The 20,757-nt window shown below is 23.6% G+C and overlaps 5 protein-coding genes across 7 annotated transcripts; 4 read left to right on the top strand and 1 right to left on the bottom strand.

The window, feature by feature from the left end:
• The first annotated feature begins 1,028 nt into the window (after positions 1-1,028).
• LOC122858719 lies at positions 1,029-3,293 on the top strand. 2 transcript variants are annotated; one of them, XM_044161826.1, is made up of 3 exons: positions 1,029-1,209; positions 1,956-2,241; positions 2,318-2,931. In XM_044161826.1, exons 2-3 carry the CDS (start codon positions 1,969-1,971, stop codon positions 2,804-2,806), a joined length of 762 nt encoding a protein of 253 aa, XP_044017761.1. In that variant the 5' UTR covers positions 1,029-1,209; positions 1,956-1,968; the 3' UTR covers positions 2,807-2,931. The 2 variants fall into 2 exon arrangements, with proteins under 2 accessions (XP_044017761.1, XP_044017760.1); XM_044161825.1 differs by lacking the exon at positions 1,029-1,209 and adding an exon at positions 1,437-1,822 and having other exon boundaries at positions 2,318-3,293.
• Positions 3,294-3,703: 410 nt separating this feature from the next.
• Positions 3,704-5,681, top strand: LOC122858724. The gene is made up of 3 exons (XM_044161831.1): positions 3,704-4,172; positions 4,249-4,347; positions 4,484-5,681. The coding sequence occupies exons 1-3, from the start codon at positions 3,906-3,908 to the stop codon at positions 4,844-4,846; spliced, it is 729 nt and encodes a 242-aa protein (XP_044017766.1). The 5' UTR covers positions 3,704-3,905; the 3' UTR covers positions 4,847-5,681.
• A 5,417-nt stretch (positions 5,682-11,098) lies between these two features.
• LOC122858671 lies at positions 11,099-14,351 on the top strand. 2 transcript variants are annotated; one of them, XM_044161730.1, is made up of 3 exons: positions 11,106-11,477; positions 11,553-13,469; positions 13,545-14,351. In XM_044161730.1, exons 1-3 carry the CDS (start codon positions 11,366-11,368, stop codon positions 13,622-13,624), a joined length of 2,109 nt encoding a protein of 702 aa, XP_044017665.1. In that variant the 5' UTR covers positions 11,106-11,365; the 3' UTR covers positions 13,625-14,351. The 2 variants fall into 2 exon arrangements, with proteins under 2 accessions (XP_044017664.1, XP_044017665.1); XM_044161729.1 differs by having other exon boundaries at positions 11,099-11,477; positions 11,553-13,693.
• A 5-nt stretch (positions 14,352-14,356) lies between these two features.
• On the bottom strand, positions 14,357-18,030 carry LOC122858664 (uncharacterized protein DDB_G0283697). The gene is made up of 5 exons (XM_044161718.1): positions 17,521-18,030; positions 17,309-17,401; positions 17,075-17,236; positions 16,770-17,007; positions 14,357-16,688 (listed from the first exon to the last, which is right to left on the bottom strand). Exons 1-5 carry the CDS (start codon positions 17,603-17,605, stop codon positions 14,360-14,362), a joined length of 2,907 nt encoding a protein of 968 aa, XP_044017653.1. The 5' UTR covers positions 17,606-18,030; the 3' UTR covers positions 14,357-14,359.
• A 469-nt stretch (positions 18,031-18,499) lies between these two features.
• Positions 18,500-20,733, top strand: LOC122858686 (TBC1 domain family member 19). Its single transcript, XM_044161767.1, has 8 exons — positions 18,500-18,696; positions 18,768-18,890; positions 18,966-19,164; positions 19,251-19,399; positions 19,480-19,710; positions 19,777-20,288; positions 20,368-20,554; positions 20,626-20,733. The coding sequence occupies exons 1-8, from the start codon at positions 18,592-18,594 to the stop codon at positions 20,692-20,694; spliced, it is 1,575 nt and encodes a 524-aa protein (XP_044017702.1). The 5' UTR covers positions 18,500-18,591; the 3' UTR covers positions 20,695-20,733.
• The last annotated feature ends 24 nt before the right edge of the window (positions 20,734-20,757 follow it).

The following is a 20,757-nucleotide window of genomic DNA, read 5'->3' as shown; positions in this document are numbered from 1 at the left end:
TTAAATAATATTATTAATATTTAAATTGATATATGGAAATTTAAGTGTGTTACACAAATTTTCATCCTGTTTATTTTTATCAGTTAAATTTAACAATAATAATAACAAATTCATAATTAAACATCATTATTTGTTTAAATAATATTCCTAGTTTTTTTTTAATAGCTGTTGTGCAATTAACTAGCTACATATTTGTGTAGTAATTAGTATTCAATGGTATTTAAAATTGGTGGACTGGTTGAGACTGGTGGTGCACACCGACACACACATACACGCAAATTGTTACTCCAATAAAAACATTGTTGTTAATTTATTAATCCAAATTATTCATATAAAAAATAGTGTTTTGTTTTGATATCTAAATAGATAAAAGTTTTTTGATAATTGTTATAATTAATGTTACTGAATGATTGGTCTAAATTATGTCAACATGACTGTTGTGACTGTTTTTTATTTATTTTATATTTTTGTTCATCAACAAAAAAATTGAGCAGAGCAGAGCAGAGTGTTTTTCATTTTTGTACACGTGTAATTTTGTGATGACATTATATTTGTTTTGAAAAAATATTGTGTTTAATTACTCTTTGTAAATATGTTTAAATTAAAAATATTTACAAGCTTTGGAAAAATATTAATTTATTTTGTAAAAAGAAAAAAGAGGTTAGGGTGGATAATTATTAAAGAGACAAAAATTAAATGACATATTTTTGAGGTGTTTACTTATGATGCATATGATGTATTGAAAAATAATTATTAAATAATTATTATCAAATGGCTGTTATTTAATTAACAAAAAACAAAAAAAAAACAAAAATTAATTCAAGGAATTATAATCAGGTATTTTTTATTAAATTTAATTGTTAATAAATATATTAATTTTATTTTGGAGTATTTACAATATATTTTTTTAAATAAAATAAATTATTTTGCAATTAAAAAAAGAATACCTATATTAATTAATTTTTGAAAAAAAAAATTGACAGTATAGTGGTAAAACAAGTTTCCACAAAACCAACTACCGATAATCATAATTAATTACAATAAAAAAAAACAAAAAAAAACAATTAATTTTCACAGCCAATTTCCAAAATAAACTTCCCCACCCAAAAATTCAAGCTATTTGTGTTGACAATGAGATAAAATAAAAAAAAACAAACAAACAACATCACGATTAACAAAAATATTATTTGGATTTGACAGTTTCCCAAAGTAAGTCATTAAATTACTTTTTTTAAAAACAATTATTAAACTAATTTCTAATAAACATAAACAAAAAAAACTATTAATAATTATTTTTAAATAAATCTAGCTAAAAAATTACATAAAAAAAAATTTAAAATACTAAAAACTAGATATTTTTATTTAGCTCGTGACATATTTTTATTTTTTCGTTGAGAATATAAATATATTTTTTACTAATGACCTTGGGCATTGTCAGTTGGTTACCACTTACTGTCATAATAACAACATGCTTAAAAATAATAATAAAATAATAATCAAATAATTCCTCTTTATAATTTGATATTTTACAATACAAATATTCTCCCAGACTATATGATTGATGATAATTATTATTATTTATTAAACTTGTTAATCAAATTTTATCAGTATATTAATATTGTGATTTGTGTTGAACATTTTATTGTTATACTTGTATAAAAAATTACACACATACTTTCTCAAATGGCCCCTATATATTTTAAAAAATTAAAAACATCATTTAAATTGTTATCATTACTCCAACTGAAAGCATTCATTGAATACACATTCTTTTCTTTTTATTTTTATTAAAAATATTCAACAATTTTCTTTACAAAATGAGGTAGTTAATTTTTTTTCAACATGTAAATGACAAATAAAATTTATAAAACAATTAGTACATTTTCAAAATATATTATTTATTAAATAAATTGTTTTTTGACATTGAAATAATTGAATATTTATAATTGTTTTAGTAATCAAGAAAAAATGCCGTCATACAGACCATGGGGATCAACAGAAGATGGACAAATTGAATTTGAATCATTAACAAGTGATACTCTTGAAGGTGCACTGGATCTACTTCGTGATTCATTCTATCCAGATGAAAATATAGCTCGAGGTTCTGAAGTTGCACTGGATAATGATGCAGTTGAAGAATTAAATAAATTAGCAATTGATGCAGCACGTGATGGTGTTAGTGTTGTTGCTATTGATATATCAAGTGGTCAAGTTGTTGGAGTTGCCTTCAACAAAATTCAAGTATGTATTTATTAAAACACTGTGAATTAAAATTTAAAATACAATTTATTAATTTGTTTTTAATTTATTTATCAAGGTACAATCAAAACCAAATGAAAAATCAGCATTTGAAATATTTAGTGAAAATTGTAAATACAAATCATCAAAAGCTCTTGTTGATTTTATGTCTGAGGTTGATTCGAAAATTGATCTTTTCAAGCATTACAATGCAAATTGTTTACTTGAAATAATGTTTCTTGGTGTATTACGTTCACATCGTAGACGAAGAATTGCTGAACTTCTTGTCTCAGCATCAATTGAAATTGGAAAACAGTTGAAAAATGGACAATCAGTTAAAACACCAGTTGTTATTAATAATGATAGCTCAATTAGTAATTTTAATTCAATTCCAAATATTGTATCAGCTATAATGACCTCAAATTATTCACAAAAAATTGCTGAAAAACTTGGATTTGATTCGTTAGTTGAAGTTAAATATATTGATTATATTTATCATGATAAAACATATCAAGAACGTATTGGTGATACTCATCATACATCACGTCTTTTTGCCAAAAGATTATAACTTTTTATTTTTATCAAGAATAGAAAAATAAATATATTATTTTTTTTTTTTATATATCAGTTTAAAGATTGATTATATTTGAGATATTAATTTATCAAAATGTTGATGATATATTATATTTAATACCAGATAACATTTAAATATTGTTTTAAAATTAAATTATATATTTTCTTTTTAAATAAAAAATACTTTAATAATGTTTTTAATTTTTATTTTTATTTTTATCATTTTCGAGGATTTGTTTTTTTCGCAGATTTTTGTCTTGGAATTTATTATTAAGCCTGATAAAATTTATAAATATAAAAAATAACATTTTAATCATTTTAAAATTAAATTATAGAATTATTTTTAATTAAAAAAATTAATACAATTATTAAATTAATATTAGGAAAATTATTTTTCTACTAAAAAAAAAAAAACAAACAAATCTTAAATTAATTCTAAAATATCCAAGTGAATATTAAAATTTAAAATTAAATCTACAAAATAATATCAAAATTCAACTACCCCATGAAATTTTAAATTAAAAAAAAAATTTTTATCTATTTGTTTTTTTTTAAATCCAATACTTTTATGATTTCTTTTGTAATTACATTTATTTCGGGGTCAAAAGTTATCCAGCTGTTGTCTCACTAAACTCATTTATAAAAAAAAGAGATATGATTAGAAAAAAATAAAAATAAACTTTACCTTGAGACTAATAAATTAAATGGAAAAAAACTTGATTAAATTGTGTAGATTTTTCTCTTTTATCTTTTATTTGATTTAAAATATTCACCCCAAGTTGATTTAATATTTCTTTCGTATAAATTTATTTCAAGATAAGTGAATATATTCGAGAGAAAAAGAGAGAGAGAGAATATTTAATACGAATGAGTGTGAACAATATATACAATCAGTTGCTAGCTTAAACTTACAAACTCGTGTTCTTTTATGGATAAAGCCAATAAGAAAACTCGTTTAACAAAGTGTCTTGTTGCTTTCTGGCGCAGCCACCTCATATTCTAGAGCTTGCAAAGCATCCAAAGCATTTCAAAACGACAGATGAATATCGTCATTCATTCGAGACACTCCTAGTCTTACTAAATATTTTTTTAAAATGTTTAAAAGTGACACCAAAGATGCTCCATTTGGATCAATTGAATACTGTTTATTAACTGATGATAAAATACAACAAGCACTGGATATTCAACAACGCTCTATGGAAACAGAAAATGTTGCAATTGGTGTTGGATTATATGAAGAAAATGGTGCACCAGAAACAATGAAAATTATATTTGAACAAGTTATCAAGGATAAATGTACAATTGTTGCTGTTGATACGAAAATTGATAAAGTTGTTGCTGTTGCATTTAATAAAATTCATGTAAATTTTATTTTATTTTACTATTATTAATATTTTTATATAATTTAATATTGTATTTATTATTTTTTATTTATAGACAAATTTAATTGACAACAATGTGGATCCATTGAGTGATATTGTTAAAAATTATATCAAGCAAAGATCATGTCTGGCACTTATTGAGTTTCTCGATGAGGTAAGTCATTTAATTGACAATTTTTTTCATTGGCTCATTCATCATTTTAAATTTATATTTATGCTTCTATGCATATGTTAATTTTACTAAATAATAATTGGTTTTTTTTATTTTTCTTTTTTTATGTTTATTCAAGGTTGAGTCACATGTTGATTTGTTTAAAAAATACAATACACAAACGATAATGGAAATTTTTTATGTTGGTACTGATCCAAATTATCGAGGATTTCGAATTGGACAAGGTGTTGTTGAAGCATCATTGGAATTTGCTAAAAATATGGCTGTTAATGATAATGATAAATTTTATAAGTATATACCAGATGTTGCGTTTGGTGTTTTTACATCAAATTATAGTCAGAAGATTGCTAAAAATTTAAATTTCGATTTTATTTATGATGTTAATTATGGGGATTTTGAATATTGGGGTAAAACAATGGCTGATAGAATTGGTAATGAGCATAAAACAGCTAAACTTGCTGCAATTAATTTGAAAATATAATATGTTTTTTTCTTTAATTTAAATTAAATATTACAAAGTAATTAAATAATTTTTAGATAAAAATTATAAATTAAAATTAACAATAATATGAAAAAAAAATAATTAAATGTTTCTTAATTTACATGAAAATAAAATGTATTTATAAAAAGAGAATTTATTGAAATTAAAATAAAGTGATTTTCAATAATAACAAGATGAATTTCTACGAAAATAATTAACGTGAAGAAATATTTCTCCACGTGAGTATTTTTTCGAGAAAAAATTCGGAGATATTTTTTCGACAAGGGAAAAATATTTCTCCGCTCATTTCTCCACATGGGTTAAATCGTGGAGAAATATTTCCACCGTGGTTTTTTATTTTTTCTAAAAAGATATTTTAAAATTTTAATTGTATTTTTATTTTATTTTGTCAAAATTTTAAGTAACAAGTCAAGTGACACGCTGTATTATTTTATATTTTAATAATATTAGGTCTCGGGTAAATATTTTATAGATGACACTGTATCATCAATAATGGATCTACACAAGACGTATAGAAATAAATTGTGAAGATGTTTTATGGGAAAAATATAAATTTAGGTTCTACTTGGAATTTTTTTTTTGGTAGAATTTTTAATTAAGAATAATTGAATGACTATTTGTTTGTACTTTGAAACTAATTAAAAAAATAAAAAACTATTTAATTATGTTTTTGAATTCATTGCTAAACTTGCAGCAATTAATTCAAAAATATAGTTAAATAGTTTTTCATTTTTTCTATAATGTACCTTTATTTCAAAATATATTTAAAAGAAAAAACAATATAAAAAATCGAAATAAAGTTTGTTATTTCCAATTTAAAATACAATGAAATAATTTTTCATAATAAAATAAATAATAACATAAAAAAGTTATTTAAAAATTATTTCAAAAACATAAAATTAAACATTTTTTAATTTACATAAAAAACAAAATACATAATATAAAAATAAAATTAGCAATTTGCAATTTACAATAATAATAAAAATATAAATAAATTTAAGTATTGATTATAAGTGAAAGTTTAACCCCATTCAACCCTCAACCCCAGCGAACATTACCTCGCCAGGTGTTTAAACCCAACATAACATTTAAATTTTTATTATTTTGTAACTAAAATTCATAACATTTTATGAAAAAAAATTCAAATAATTTATAAAAAAAAATAACTCTTTTATTTTTCAATTAAATTAACTTGAACATCATGCAAACCCAATAAATATAAATTAAAAAAAATTAGTATAGAAAAAAGAAGTCATAGAAAAAAAAAAACAAGAATTTAGAACAATAAAAAGCCAGGTCAAAACATACATAAAAATAAATGTATTAAAAAAAAATGTATAACACGTTTTTAGTGGATATTATATATTTTTTCCCGCTGAGACGCAACAGCCTGAAAACCGAGGAGAGAATATCAGTCTCGCATGAGATTTAACGAAACTAAACGAACGAAACAGTTGTTCGACAGCAGTCGCGCAGTAAACATATAAAAAAATTAAAAATATTTATTTAAATTAATTATCTAATTAATTAATAATAATATGAATGTCATTTGTCAATATTTAAATTATTGTTTATTGTAAAATGTGACTTGAGTGTGCTCTAATAAAAATAATCAGGATATTTATAAAAAGGTTCGTATAAATATTTCGATTCATTTTTTTTTGTCATTGAAGGTGATAAATTGCCTGGAGGATTTATCAGGCATACCAGTGTCTCATCCCTTTAATATCCGGCCTGGCCAGCTGCTCCATAATTGCGAAATCATCAAAAAAAAAATACACTACATTTATGATGTATCAATTTTATTAAAAATTTTATTTGATAATTTCTACTGTCAATCGAAATAATTACTACAAGGTTAACAAGTTTCTAAGAGAAAAATTTCGATTAATTTTTTTTTTATTAAATATGTAATTAAGCTTTTTTTATTATTTTTTTTTTTTTAATTTTTCATTCATCTTTTTTTGATTTTTATTTTTAAAATTCATTGTTTTTTTAGATATTTTTTATAATTTAATTAGATACTTTTTAGAAATAAAATTATGAATATTATTTTATTTAATGATTTTAATTGATTTATAATTTTTTTGTTTATAATAAACCTTGGGGAATCATCAATCAATACTTGAAGAAGTTTTGGTATATACCTGATACACGAAATATAATTATTTTTCTTATTTTATATTCTTCAAAATTATAATGATACATCAAAAAAAAAAAGCCTAGAGCATTTCTAAATATACATCCTCTTTTTGTTATAGAAGATGTTCCTTTCTTTTTTTTTTTATTTTTGTCCGTTGCTATCATCTCAAGTTGGGAAGTATAAATTTCCAGGTGTCTTTCTCAATGCGATCACAATGTATTCAACATTTCTAATGTAATTTAAACATCTGCTGATTTGCAGTTATTTTTATTTGATCCAACTATTCATCTCTTTTAACAACAACATAAACAAGATATTATAATTTTTCATATTCATCATTGAAATATAAATTTTATAAATATCATTAACAACAAAAATAAACTCTAAATTTCTAAACAAAACTAAATTTGAATCATTTAAAAAAATTTAAAAATGAAATTAAAAAATAATTTTAGATATTTCTTGATAATGTAATTAATTGATTATTAGTTAAATATTTTTTTAGATAAATTAGTGTATATTTAATTAAATAATAGTAATGCTTATTTTATTTTTAAACCATTTATTTTATCAACATAGATTTATTTATTTTTTTTCAACGTCTTATTTTTTTTACGATCCCTATAATGTGTTCCGTTATACTTACATGGATAATCCTCTGTTATATACATATTTAAAAAAAAATTAAAAAAAAAAATATGTATAATAATACTGCTAAACTTATCCATGTCGTCATGTATTTTTTTTTGTACTCCTACTTGTTTGCGAACAAGTTTTGTCGTGCTTTTGAGCTCAAATAAAAAATTAACAAACTAGTGTATTTACATATTTTTTTTTTCTTATTTTTCTACTTTCTTTGTAATTGACTTGAATATGACACAATGAGTGTATTTTTTTTTTCATTCAATTAAATTTGATACATCTGTTTGTTGATGAATTAAAAAAAAAAATTCTATGACACATAAAAAAAAATCATAATAATGCTTTATTATTATTAATAGTCTAAAATAATTTTTGTCCCACATTATATGAGTGAATTAAAAATATAAAATTTCATCTTGAATATAAATTATATTTTTATTATGTTGATAATTTTTTTTTTCTAAGTAAATTGCAAATAATAAAATTCAAAAAATTACTTGGAATTTTTTATTTTTTTTAATTTTATTATTTAATAATATTTAAGGATTGTAAATATTATAAAATTTATTTGTATTTTTATTTCAATTATAAAAAGTAATTTTTTTAACTAGCATATTTTATTTTTAATTTTAAAAATGAATAGTCAAAAAAGTTAGCAAATAAATAAATGTGTAATTTTAATTTTCACACTATTTATTTATATTTATTATGTTTTTTTTTTTTGAATTTTAATTATTGTCTGTACATTACGATCATCAATGTACTCATTACCATATCGAGTATTAAAAATAATCAATTTTGGAGTGTTGAAACAAAAATGAAGCCAGGAGTATAGAAAAATTTGTTTTAAATGATCAGTAAAAATGAACAGGTTGTAAACCATATCGAAAATTATGTCAATGTATTAATTCATAGGACAATTGATTTTTAATTATATGAGTTTAGTGTTCGACATAAAAATCAGTGGTTAATTAATATTATAGATATTTCAGTTAATTAATTATCATAGAAACGAGAAAAAAACATCAAATACATATCAAATGATCATAGATTTATCATTGATATTATTGTTTTATGAGCATTTTATGTGCATTTGATAGTTTTTTTTCGTTTCTATGATAATTTTTGAGCTATTGAGCTACAAATAAAGTCAATCAGCTCACAGCAAAGAAATAAAAAAAAAGCCTTCATTGGTTATCTCAACGGGGGGATTTATATTTCCCGAGTTGCTGGTAGAATGAATGGAAATTAATAATACAACAATAATTGCATGCACGGCCAAGTGAAATTATTAAAAAAATTCGGCCATTATTTTTACAACAAATGTGAAAAAAAAATATGACCAAGCATATATGAATAAGACTAAATAAATATCTCACTAAAGTATTAATGAAAATTCAATTTAAATATTAAAAATTTTTTTTAGAAAAAATAAAAACCTCGCAATCATTTTTCTCCGTGATACTCCGTATTTCCTCAAAATTAACCATGTGGAGAATTTTCTCCGGCAAAGATTCACATCGAAAAATATTTTACCGGACATTTCTTCGCGTTAAATTTTTTCGAAGCAATTTTTCCACAATTTCTCCACGAATAAAAAAAAAACGACAATTTCATTAACCCAATTTGATTTGTTTATCGAACTGTATACAATGGAAATTAAATTACACACATATTTATACTCGACTTATTTAAAAGCCCCGAATGATTGGGAAAAAATAAAATAAATAAAAGACAAATTAATTAATTAAATTAGGTATATTCTTTCACACAAATACTTTGAGATAAAAAATAAATAAATAAATAAAACTCATGAATAATTTATTGAGCTATTTTTAAAATTGACATATAAAAAAAGGAAAAAAATACAAATTATTTCAAGTCAACAAGCAAAGGACAAATGTAAATATATTGTATCATCATCAAGTGATGGCATCAGTATAAAAATTCAATGACGTAATAAATAATAAAAAATTATTATAAATGTTCATAAAATATATTTACTTATTTATCAATAGTAAATTCATCGTGCATTTAATTTTTATTACAAATAAAATATTATTAATATCATTGTAAAACTGATTGAATAAAATTCTGAGAATATATATTATTTATTCACATGAATTTGACCCAGTTGAACTCTATATTTAGGAGAAAAAATACAAATATAAAATTTATAAATTATTTTGCGAAATATATATTTTAAAAATGTCTTTATTTTATTTTTTTTATTTATTTATTTTATTTATAACTTTATAATAAATAGATAAATAAATTTTAAAATAAAACCAGTTTTTTGTTCTTTGTTGTTTTTTTAGTTTTAAAAATTATTATTATTATTAACTTTTAAATTATTTATTTAAAAAATATATTTTTTTTTAATATAAAATTCTTGTCCAGTAAATTAATTCATTACTATTTTCTTTCTAAATTAACATAGTTATCTAAAAAAAAAAAAAATTAAAAATGAGTCATAAAATTAAAATATTTTTTTGTATTTTTATTGTTATTTTTTTTTATTTTCGTTTGAATGTTTGGCACACTCGTTGCCATGGTATAAGAAATAAAACTGAATTTTAATTTACGAGCAAGATGTTAATGCCCAACACACGAGGGGATTAAATGTCACGCAAAATACGAAAAAAAAAAAAAAGAATGAATAATTAAAATAAAAAAAAAATATATATGCCAACTCATTATCATTATGACCAAAATAAAAATGAACTAAAATATTTGTTATTAATTTAATTACATCCTGTCACTAAGCATAAAAAAAAAATTGTCAATTGAAAAAGTAAATATAACAAATTGTTCTCGATATCATCTCACGTTGAAAATAATTACCCACCAGTGAACATCATCAGTTTCATGAAGCGGATCGACAACTCCATAGAGGAAGCGATAAGTTCACTCATACGTTGTGAAAATAATAAAAAAAAAAAATTAAATAAATAATAAATAAATAGTAAAACAAGGGGTTAACGAACGCACACCTGATATTTTCAACCTGATCGTTTCATTGGTGTATGGAATTCATCATCCAGCATTCTCTCTACATTATAAATATATTTTTATTTTTTTTTTTTACTATTGAAAACTTACAGGTGTCTTAGATGCAACTAGCAAACGGGATATCAATTCAATAAAATTCATACCGGAAGTAACAATCATCGGAGAATAAAAATAAATCGATATAAATTATTTATAAAAAAAAAAACAAAAATTTATTTTATTTTACACTTGTAAATTAATGATTTTTCATGATAAAATATATTTCGAAATATTTCGAAATATTTCGATTTACAAAATGCATTAATTTTCTAAAAAAAAAAAACCGCTAGAAATTTGCTCTAAATAATTAAATAAACAATTCAAAAATATAAAATAAAAATTAATCAGTTTCGATTATTCTTTGTCCCAAAAATAAATATACAATTTTTTTTTTCAAAAAGATCATTGTGATACAGGACGCAATGATTATCAAACACAGCTATACATATTGTCTGATTAAATGAAATAAAAAGTAACGACATCCGTTGAAAGACCTTAATTTATCCTTTCCTTTTCACACACACACTCACTAGATTTTAAATTAAATAATTATTTTTATATTTTACAGAAAGATGTTGTCATTTCAAGAATAATAAAAAATTCACCATCATAATAATTAATTAAAACTCATCAACAATATACAAATAAATAAACAAACAAAAATGTCAATGGCATCAATCGAAACAATGGGTTCCATCAAGGATGAACCAGAAGAAAAATTCATCAACAGAAATTTAATATCATTAAAATTTCTTTTGTTTTTATTTTTTGGTGGTAAGTTATATGATTCATCAACAACATCATCATGTACATCATGTGTTAATAAATAATATTAAACAATTTTTAAAGGTATTGGTTGTATTTATCCATTTTTACCACTTCACATGACATCAGTTGGTCTTTCACTTGATGAAATACGCACAATATCAATAATCTCACCACTTGTCTCAATCATTGGACCTCTTCTAGCATCAACAATTGCTGATAAATTAGCAAGCTACAAATATAACAAATCAAAATCATCAACTGGACGTTATTTACGTATTATGATTGGCATAACTTGTCTATTATCTGGTCTATCTTATTTTCTATTAACACTTGTACCAGTTGTTGAAAGAATTGAACTACCAAAAGAATATAAACCAACATTAAAATTTTCATGTGATAATAATGGTGCAATGATTTATCAACAACGTATAAATATATTTTCAACATGTTACAATTGGACAAGTGACAGTAAAATATGCTCAGTATTATTAAATAATTGTCAATATAAATGTCATTCAATTAGTAACAATAATAATAATAAATTTTCATCATTAACATCGTCAAAGTTTGATATTGATGATGATGAATTTGGTGTTGTACCAATTGAAAATGAAATAAAACAAGAAGACATTGAGTGGCGAACAAAATCAACAGTAAATAATAAATCAAAAAGAAGTAATTTAAATGATAATTATGAACCACCACATTTGTGTTTTACAAATAATGATAATACACATTGTCAAGTATACACAATTGATTCTGGTAATATTAATATTAATGCAACATTTAAACAAGCAATTAATACAAAATATAAAAATGAAATGTGTAAATATCCAATTGATGAAAATATACATTGTCGTATACCAGAATTATTAAAAAATAGTAAAAAAAAATTAAATCAAACATGTAAAATTGAATGTGATATGTTTGATCCATTTATTGAGCCAAATAATTATTGGCTTAAGGAAAATCAATGTCATCAAATTGCTGGTGATCCAATAATGACATTTTGGATGTATGCAATAATACGTACAATATCTGATATATTTCCAATGACAATAATAACATTACTTGATTCAGCTGTTGTCATTGCAACACGTGAAACATCATGTGGTCGTGGTGACATTGGTAGACAATTTGTATTTGGTACAATTGGTTTTTCACTGTTTGGAAGTTTATCTGGTTACTTGAATCTCATATTGCCAACATCATATGATACAAATTATTTAATACCAATAATAATGCATAGTTTATTGATGATTATAGCATCAATTGTTGCATTAACATCAAATAACATGCCACTAAGTCCACCAGAATGGTGGTGGCATACAACATCTGGTATGCTTGCTGTACCAATGAGTGCTGTTAAACGTTATGGTACTGAAACATTTGCTCTATTTATTATCCTCATAATACTTGGTACATTTTGGAGTACAATGGACACATATTTACCAATTTATTTATCCTATATTGATGATAGCTCATTGACTATTGGTGTTGTATTGACAATTGGTACTTTACCATGTTTATTATTTCTATGGAAATCTGAAAATTTTGTTGATTATATTGGACACAGTAATTTATTTATCATTGCATTTACAATGTATATTATACGTTTTACTGGTTTGAGTATATTAAATGATCCTTGGTTGATTATTATTACTGAATTATTTGAACTTTTTACACTTGGTATCATGTGGATAACATCAATATTGTATTTACGACATCTTATACCAAGACAATTTACTGTAACAGCACAAGCAATACCAGTTGTTGCACATTTTTGTATTGGAAGATCAATTGGTGCATTTATTGGAGGATACTTGAAAAATTCAAACTATGATGATGTTGATAATGCTAAATTTGTTTATCAAATTATGGCTATTGCTGCTGCTATTATTGCTTGTATTTATTTTGTTATTTATCATTGTTTTCTTAAGCCAAAATGTCATGCACAAAATATTACACATTCAAGAACAACACCGTCAATTATACAAGGTATTTTTTTACTAATTAATTTTACTTTTTTTTCTTTTTTTTTTTTGTTAATTATAAATTTTTTATTTATTAAAGGTACAAATGGAAATGGCAGCTATACACCATTGAGAGTATATCACAATGGAATGGGAAAAAAAGGACAATTTAGATATTAAAAATAAAAAATTAAACTATTTTTTTGTTGTGGAAAAAAAATTTCTAATTTTTTCGTTGATTAGAAATAATTAATTTAACATTAAATAATATTTTTTTTTTATACATCAATTACTACAAAATGTCAATATAAGAAAAAAGAAAAAAAAAAAAAAAAAACAAATCCATTATATATTTTTTATTTATTTATTAATTACGATATTTATGTTTTTTTTTTGTGTTTTTTTTTTAAATAAAAATTTCTAAAAAACTATTTATTTAATTCTATGTTTTATTTTTTCTTAAATTTTAATTTATTCAACTCACAATTTAATTTAATTAATTGAAATTATTTATAATAACAAAATCAAGTTTTTATGAAAAATTATGACAACGATATTTATTAGCTTTGTTATCGATACTTTTTTTTTTTTTTTATTTTTAATCATTAGTACTCTACTTTATTAGAAAAAAAAAAAAAAAACAAAAAAAAAAAGATAATAATTCAAAGAGTTTTATAAAAAAATAGGCAAATATTTACAAAAGTATTTTTATCATTTGAAAAATAATAAAAGATGATTATTATCATATAAAAGTGAACAAAAAAAAGCAAAAAAAAGTGAGGTATTTTGTCTGATATGACACTGTTGTTAAAAATATGAAAACAAAAAATAAATGTAATACCGAAAAAATAAAAAACAAATAGTTGTAATATTGATGAGAAAAAAAAAGAAGAAAGAGCTAGATGTAATTTGTTTTTAATCAATAATGGTGCACTCATCGTCATCCTCGTTTGTTGATTTATTTGGTGGTGTATTATTATCCAGTGAATGATCATCAATAAGTGCTCGAACAGCTTTAGCAGCTTCTTCAGGTTCAATTGGACTTGAATTTTCATTGTTAGCTAAACCATTTTCAACAGTATTACTATGAACAATTGACGTAACACTTGATTTTCTTGGACTATCAAGTAATTCTGTTTCCAATTTTGAAAATTCAGATATTTCTTTTTCAATTGACGTCAATGCTTCTGAAATTTCATCAACGTTTTTGCCATTTTCAATCTCATCATCATCATCATCATCATCATCCTCGTCATTGTCATCAATTTGAATCTCAATATTATTATCGCTTTTTTTATTCTCAATATCTTTACCATAATTATGATCTACTATACTAATTGGCTCTTGTGTTTTATTATTACACAATATGCTTTCATTTTCTTCATCAATATCGTCATTTAAATCTTTACTATCTTGATTAATTTGTTGTTTTTTATTTTTAATATTAATTAATGATTCTTGCTCGTTTTCTATTTCCATTTTATCATTATCATCATTTGTATTATCTTGATCATCATCATTATTTGAATTTAAATTTTTATCAGTATTATTAGCTTCATCTGGTGTTAAATTATTATCATCAATAACATCAGTATTTTTATGACTATCAATGCTTTCTTCATCATGACAATTTGATATCTCATCAATAATTTGTATGTCATTTTGTTTTTTTAATATTGTAATATCATTATCAATAATATCAATTAGCGTTTTATCATTACAATTATAAGGACTAGTATTTTCTTTTTCATTATCATCATCACATGTATCACCAATACGATCCTCATAAGCTTGAAGATAAAATATAAACTGTTCTTCATATTTACCAAAATACTTATCATGTATAACAACTGGTTTGTATATTTCTTTTTTCTTTTTTTCATCATAATCAGCTCTCATTAATAATGAATAACCAATTGTCATATCATAATCTTTATTTATTGTTTCATAAACTTGTATACCTTTGTCTTGGGTTTTTATACAATCAGTATTACAACCTTGGCTAATTGTTTCTTTCTCATTGAATGTTGTTAATTTTCTTGTAAAATCAACAATACAATCAATATTTGTATCAACATCAGTACCAACATCACCATTATCTCTTTCTTCTACTACTTCTTCTACTTCTTCTATTTCTTCTTCTGAATCATCAACACATTCCATATCAAGTGGTAATATACATCCCTGATTTTTTTTATATAATATTATTTCAGTTGTACTATTATCTTGTAAATTTTTACCACTTATCACTGTTTGTTTCCATGGTTTATATCTTCTAATCATTTTATTATTAAATTCTGCCAATTCATTAACAACTTTATCAATATTTTTATTAATTAATTTTAATTTTTTTCTTGCATCATTAACATCATTACCACTTGGTGAATTTTCAAAATTATTCATATCAATTTTTAATCTACTACGTAATTTTTTAAGTATTATATCAATTGATTTTATTGGATTATTTATTTCACATTCAAATGTTTTAACAGTTAAACGTGGATAATTTTGTTTAGCATTATTATTATTTTGATTTGTATCATCAATTTCAATTATTTGATTATTATTTATTGTTGTATTTGTTGTATTTTCATTGTCATTGTCATTATCATCACTATCAAGGTCAATGACACTTGGTGTTGTTGTATTTTTATTATTAACATTTAAATTAATAGCTGCTTCTGTACCAGTTGATTGTTTTTTGGTGAATTTCGAATGATATTTATTTGGTGAATTTTTATTGAATTGTGATGTATTACCAGATGTTGATAAATCAATTGTACGTACTGTACGTAATGGTATCAAATGTGTTTGACCATTTCTAACAACTGGACGATATTGCATTGGTGATACACTGTAACTATTATTATTATTATTTATTATTGAATCTGTTAATTTTAAGTTTGATGAATCATATGGTGAATATGGTAAAATTGAATCAATGTCATCTTCAACAATCATTGATTGTTCACACTGTAATAGTGGTGCAATATCATCATGTTCATAATTAATATCATTATCATTGTATGTTGATGAATTTAATCTTTTCTTTTTAGTTTTTTTTTTCGATGAATGTGTGGTATTTACTGGTAAATATGTACCATCATCAGAATTATTTATATCATCATGTTTTATTTTTCGTTTTGCTGGTTTTGGTCGTTTATTAATACAACAAAGTGAATCATCTTGTTCCAATTTTGATTGTATTTCTTGTTGTGTCATTGAATTATCAGCTTGAAGTATTCTAATAGCATAATAAATATATTAATTAGTTAATTAATTATCATTTTATATAGATGAAATTTTTTTTATTTAATAATTATACCTTGAAAGAGTTTTAACATGTTGTAGCAATGCCCAACAAATTGCTCTAAGTGTATATAAATCTTCTGGATTACAAACAAAACATTTCCATTTTTCATCAGCTTCAATTCTGTTTCTAACGTGATCTTCAAAGTTACGTTTTATGCATTTCAAACAAAATGTATTACTGCAGTATGAACAACAATAAAGATTTCCACCATTGGCACACCAACGACAAAACATATCAGTAGCATCATCACCTGTTATTATATTGTAAAATTATTTATAAATAAATCAAGAATATTATTATTGTCATTGTCATTGTACCTTGTTCAAATAAACCGTCCCCATAAAAGTCTCTGCATGATGTACATAACAGAGTTTTTAATATTGGATGTGAATGCATGTTATGTGATTCTGATGGTGCTGAACCAATATGTACATCACAAGCTGTACAATGAATTTTTCTAAAACGTACTTTAGCCAAATCTAAAATTAAATAATTAACAATAAATTAATCATTATTATTATTTATTATTTATAATTAATTATTAGGCTTACCACAGCCAAACATGGCATCACAAAATGTCCTTTCTTGAGGAGTTATTATTTGAGATGGTCTCAGTGTTGTGATTGTGCCTAATGAATTTGTTGCTATTAGAAAAAAATATAATATAAAATTATTGTCAATGAAATTTAAATGATTAAGTTAGGTTAGAAATATAATTGATAAATAATAATTTATATTTTAATAAATATGTTAATATTCTAACCTATTGGTGAGTCGTCAAGCATTTCACCTTGTGTAACTTGAACTTCTAATATTTTTGACATATCAATTGTGTCAATTTTTGCCATTGTTAATGATTATTTATGAATTTTATTAAACAAGTTACAGACAGACGCCTTTATGTAGTCAATTTATCACACACTTTGTCCAACATTAGTCTCCATTTTATATCAATTTCATTTTTGATTTCCTAGATTTATTGGTTGACTTTGAGTTTCTTTATTTTACACCACAGTTTACTTGCTTTTTTATTAATTTATTTATTATTATTTAAACAAAGAAAAAAAAACGGTAATTTAAAACAAAAAATCAAAACCATTTAAACACTGTCCAATTAAACAGTCACATTCGAGAATTGATAAAAAAAAAAAGCCGGTTTTTTATTCAAATAAAAAATTGGATTTTTTTTTTCCACTGGGGAATATTATTGCATGACGAGTTCCTGAGCCATGTTCCTGGGAGCTTGGCAAACACTGGATATCAGGCCGCTTCCGTTTCAATGTATACTTTCTGCAATGTATTTTTTTTTTTTTTTTTTTTATCTCTCTTTCTTCGAGGTATCGAATTTACTTTTTTTTTTTTTTTTTTTGAATTATTTGGCGCGAAAACGAGGGCCCAAGATGGCTGACAATCTTTATCTTGATCAATTCACATAATTAATTTTATTTAAACAAAAAAAATAATGTTATTGTTGATATTATTGTTTATCTTTACCGTTTGTGATTTATAAATTTTGTTAGACAAGATTTGCCGGCTATTTCGACGACCTATCGAATTGACAATTTGTCGAGAAAATGGCGGCTAAATTTATTTAATAATTTTTTATAAACGCATGCGCGGATGTAATTACATAAACTATACACAATTTAGATTGAAAAGTGGGGATTGCTAATTTTTTATTTGCGTATCACGTGAATATATAATTTTTTTTTTGTTTCGCGGTTTCCCAGGTAAACCGGGAAACAATATTTGTTTATACAAATGGCGATCGCTCCAGTTGCTTTCCTCGATTGATAATATTTTTAAAAATAATAAAAAAATAAATTTGAGTAAAATGAATAATGAAGATAACAAATGGGATACGGAAAAATCAGCTAATAAATTAACCGAAGAAATTCAATGTATGACTAATTATAAAAATCTCTACAACGAAGTTCAGGTATTTTTAGTTTTAAAATACATCAAAAATTATATTTTAAAATTAAATAAAATATGTAATTTATTTTCAAGCATCTTGTTGCTTCATCGGCTGTTAAAAAAGACAATTTCAAGACAACACTTATTGATGCATTAAAAAATAATGGTCTTGAAACTGAAATAAGAAATACTGTTTTTCATTGGGCACGATCACAAGTAGATATATTTTTATTTTAATCTCCACACAATATCAGCTATGTTAGATCAATAAAAACATGCTTAATTTCACAGCCAAAAGATGAATTAAAATCACCAGATGCAGCTGATTTAAATTATCTTCGAAAAGCACAAATACAATGGGAAAGAAGAATTCAAAAATCATTAAATTCCATGTGTAATGAATTAAATGTTCCACTTGCCAGAATACGACCAAGCTCAGATAAAGATGAACTTGCTGAAAAATGGAATGAATTGAGTACCTATGATGTTGGTAAAAAATAAAAAAAATTTTTTTCTAAAACAATATGATCACCCTTTCAGTAAAATCATCAATTGTAATTTATTTTTAATTTTAAGATTTATCTCAGTACCGTCCTCTCTATGCACCAAAAGATTTTCTCGAAGTTTTATTCTCTATCAGAGATCCATTATTTAAAAAACAACAAAATCAGCCAAATTGGGAATTTAGTCATATTCAAATTCGTGTCAAGACACTTGAACAATTGGTAAAAAATTATATCTACATGTTACAGCCAATTAAAACTGGGTGAATATATAATTTTGTTTTAATTTTGCTTAATAACAGAGAATGACGTACAGTGAGTTGGCACAAGGTGCACCATTACTTGGGGTTGATAATGAAATGCCAGCTGTTGGAAATTATAAAAGCCTAGAAATAGAACGTACAGAACTTGGTGAAAAAGTATTAAATTCAAATCATTCACCAATTGCACAAGAATTTTTAAAACGTGGATCACCACGAGCACTCAGAGGTCAACTTTGGTCGCTTGTTCTTGGATCAGTTGTCAAGGAAATTGTAATTATTTTTGCCCATCAAAATAATTCATCATAAAATTTCTATTCTATTTTTTTTTATCAACAGGATGCTGATTACTATGAAGAGCTAAAATCTATGGTACTTCAGTATGACATAATGGTAGACAAGCTAATAATAAAAGACGTTCAATTAACAGCAAGTAATGATGATCAATATTTTGTATTTGAAGATGTATTATACAAAACAATGATTTGTTTTTCACGTGATTCAGAAATTTTAAGACCAGTTACAAGTGATAAAAGTGCTGGTGGACAAGTTATACATGCTGTATTACAAGGTAAACCAGCAGCACTTGAAAATACACTTGTATTTCCACCAAGTGGTGTTATTCCATTTCATGGTTTTACAATGTATGCAACACCATTTTGTTATTTATATGATGATCCTTGTGCAATGTATTATTCATTTAGAGCATTTTATTTACGTTATTGGTTTCGTCTTCATACTGTATCAAGTCATGAACAAGGTATTGTTGCTCTATGTTTATTATTTGAAAGATTACTACAGTGTCATGAACCACAACTTTGGACTCATTTTCGTAATTTACAAATACAACCGTATGTATATTTATATTTTTTTAATTAATTTATAATAATTGTTAGGAACAATAATAAATAAATAATATAATTTTTTTAGAGTTAGAGTTGTTTTTAAATGGCTCATGAGAGGTTTCAGTGGTCATTTACCACCAGAACAACTTTTATATCTTTGGGATTTAATTCTTGGCTATGATTCTCTTGAAATTGTTTCACTTCTTGCTGTGACAATACTAAGTTTTCGTAAAGATAATCTTTTGCAAGTTAATAATCTCCAAAATATCGAAGTAAATTAATTAACTCATTAACAGAATTATCATTTAAATTTAAAATATTAATTTTTGTGCATTTTTTTTAGGCTGTACTTGCTGATTTATCATCATTAAAAATTATGCCATTACTTCAGCTTGTACTTTTAAAAGAATAATAAAATAAAAATATATAATTAATGCAAAAAAAAAAAAAATATATAAATTTTTTTTAAATCTAT

Source organism: Aphidius gifuensis, linkage group LG6, assembly GCF_014905175.1.
Source record: "Aphidius gifuensis isolate YNYX2018 linkage group LG6, ASM1490517v1, whole genome shotgun sequence".
NCBI lineage: Eukaryota > Metazoa > Arthropoda > Insecta > Hymenoptera > Braconidae > Aphidius > Aphidius gifuensis.
Note: the sequence above shows the minus strand (reverse complement) of the source record. Positions and strands in the feature narration are given on the sequence as shown.

Coding starts and splice junctions, on each gene's coding strand:
- LOC122858664 (XM_044161718.1), bottom strand. CDS start 17,605: ATGGCAAAAATTGACACAATTGATATGTCAAAAATATTAGAAGTTCAA. Junction 17,402..17,520: donor GCTTGACGACTCACCAATAG/GTTAGAATATTA, acceptor TTTTTCTAATAG/CAACAAATTCATTAGGCACA. Junction 17,237..17,308: donor TGATGCCATGTTTGGCTGTG/GTAAGCCTAATA, acceptor ATTTAATTTTAG/ATTTGGCTAAAGTACGTTTT.
- LOC122858671 (XM_044161729.1), top strand. CDS start 11,366: ATGTCAATGGCATCAATCGAAACAATGGGTTCCATCAAGGATGAACCA. Junction 11,478..11,552: donor TTTGTTTTTATTTTTTGGTG/GTAAGTTATATG, acceptor CAATTTTTAAAG/GTATTGGTTGTATTTATCCA.
- LOC122858724 (XM_044161831.1), top strand. CDS start 3,906: ATGTTTAAAAGTGACACCAAAGATGCTCCATTTGGATCAATTGAATAC. Junction 4,173..4,248: donor TTGCATTTAATAAAATTCAT/GTAAATTTTATT, acceptor TTTTATTTATAG/ACAAATTTAATTGACAACAA. Junction 4,348..4,483: donor TTATTGAGTTTCTCGATGAG/GTAAGTCATTTA, acceptor TGTTTATTCAAG/GTTGAGTCACATGTTGATTT.
- LOC122858719 (XM_044161825.1), top strand. Junction 2,242..2,317: donor TTGCCTTCAACAAAATTCAA/GTATGTATTTAT, acceptor TTATTTATCAAG/GTACAATCAAAACCAAATGA.
- LOC122858686 (XM_044161767.1), top strand. CDS start 18,592: ATGAATAATGAAGATAACAAATGGGATACGGAAAAATCAGCTAATAAA. Junction 19,711..19,776: donor GATCAGTTGTCAAGGAAATT/GTAATTATTTTT, acceptor TTTTATCAACAG/GATGCTGATTACTATGAAGA. Junction 20,555..20,625: donor ATAATCTCCAAAATATCGAA/GTAAATTAATTA, acceptor CATTTTTTTTAG/GCTGTACTTGCTGATTTATC.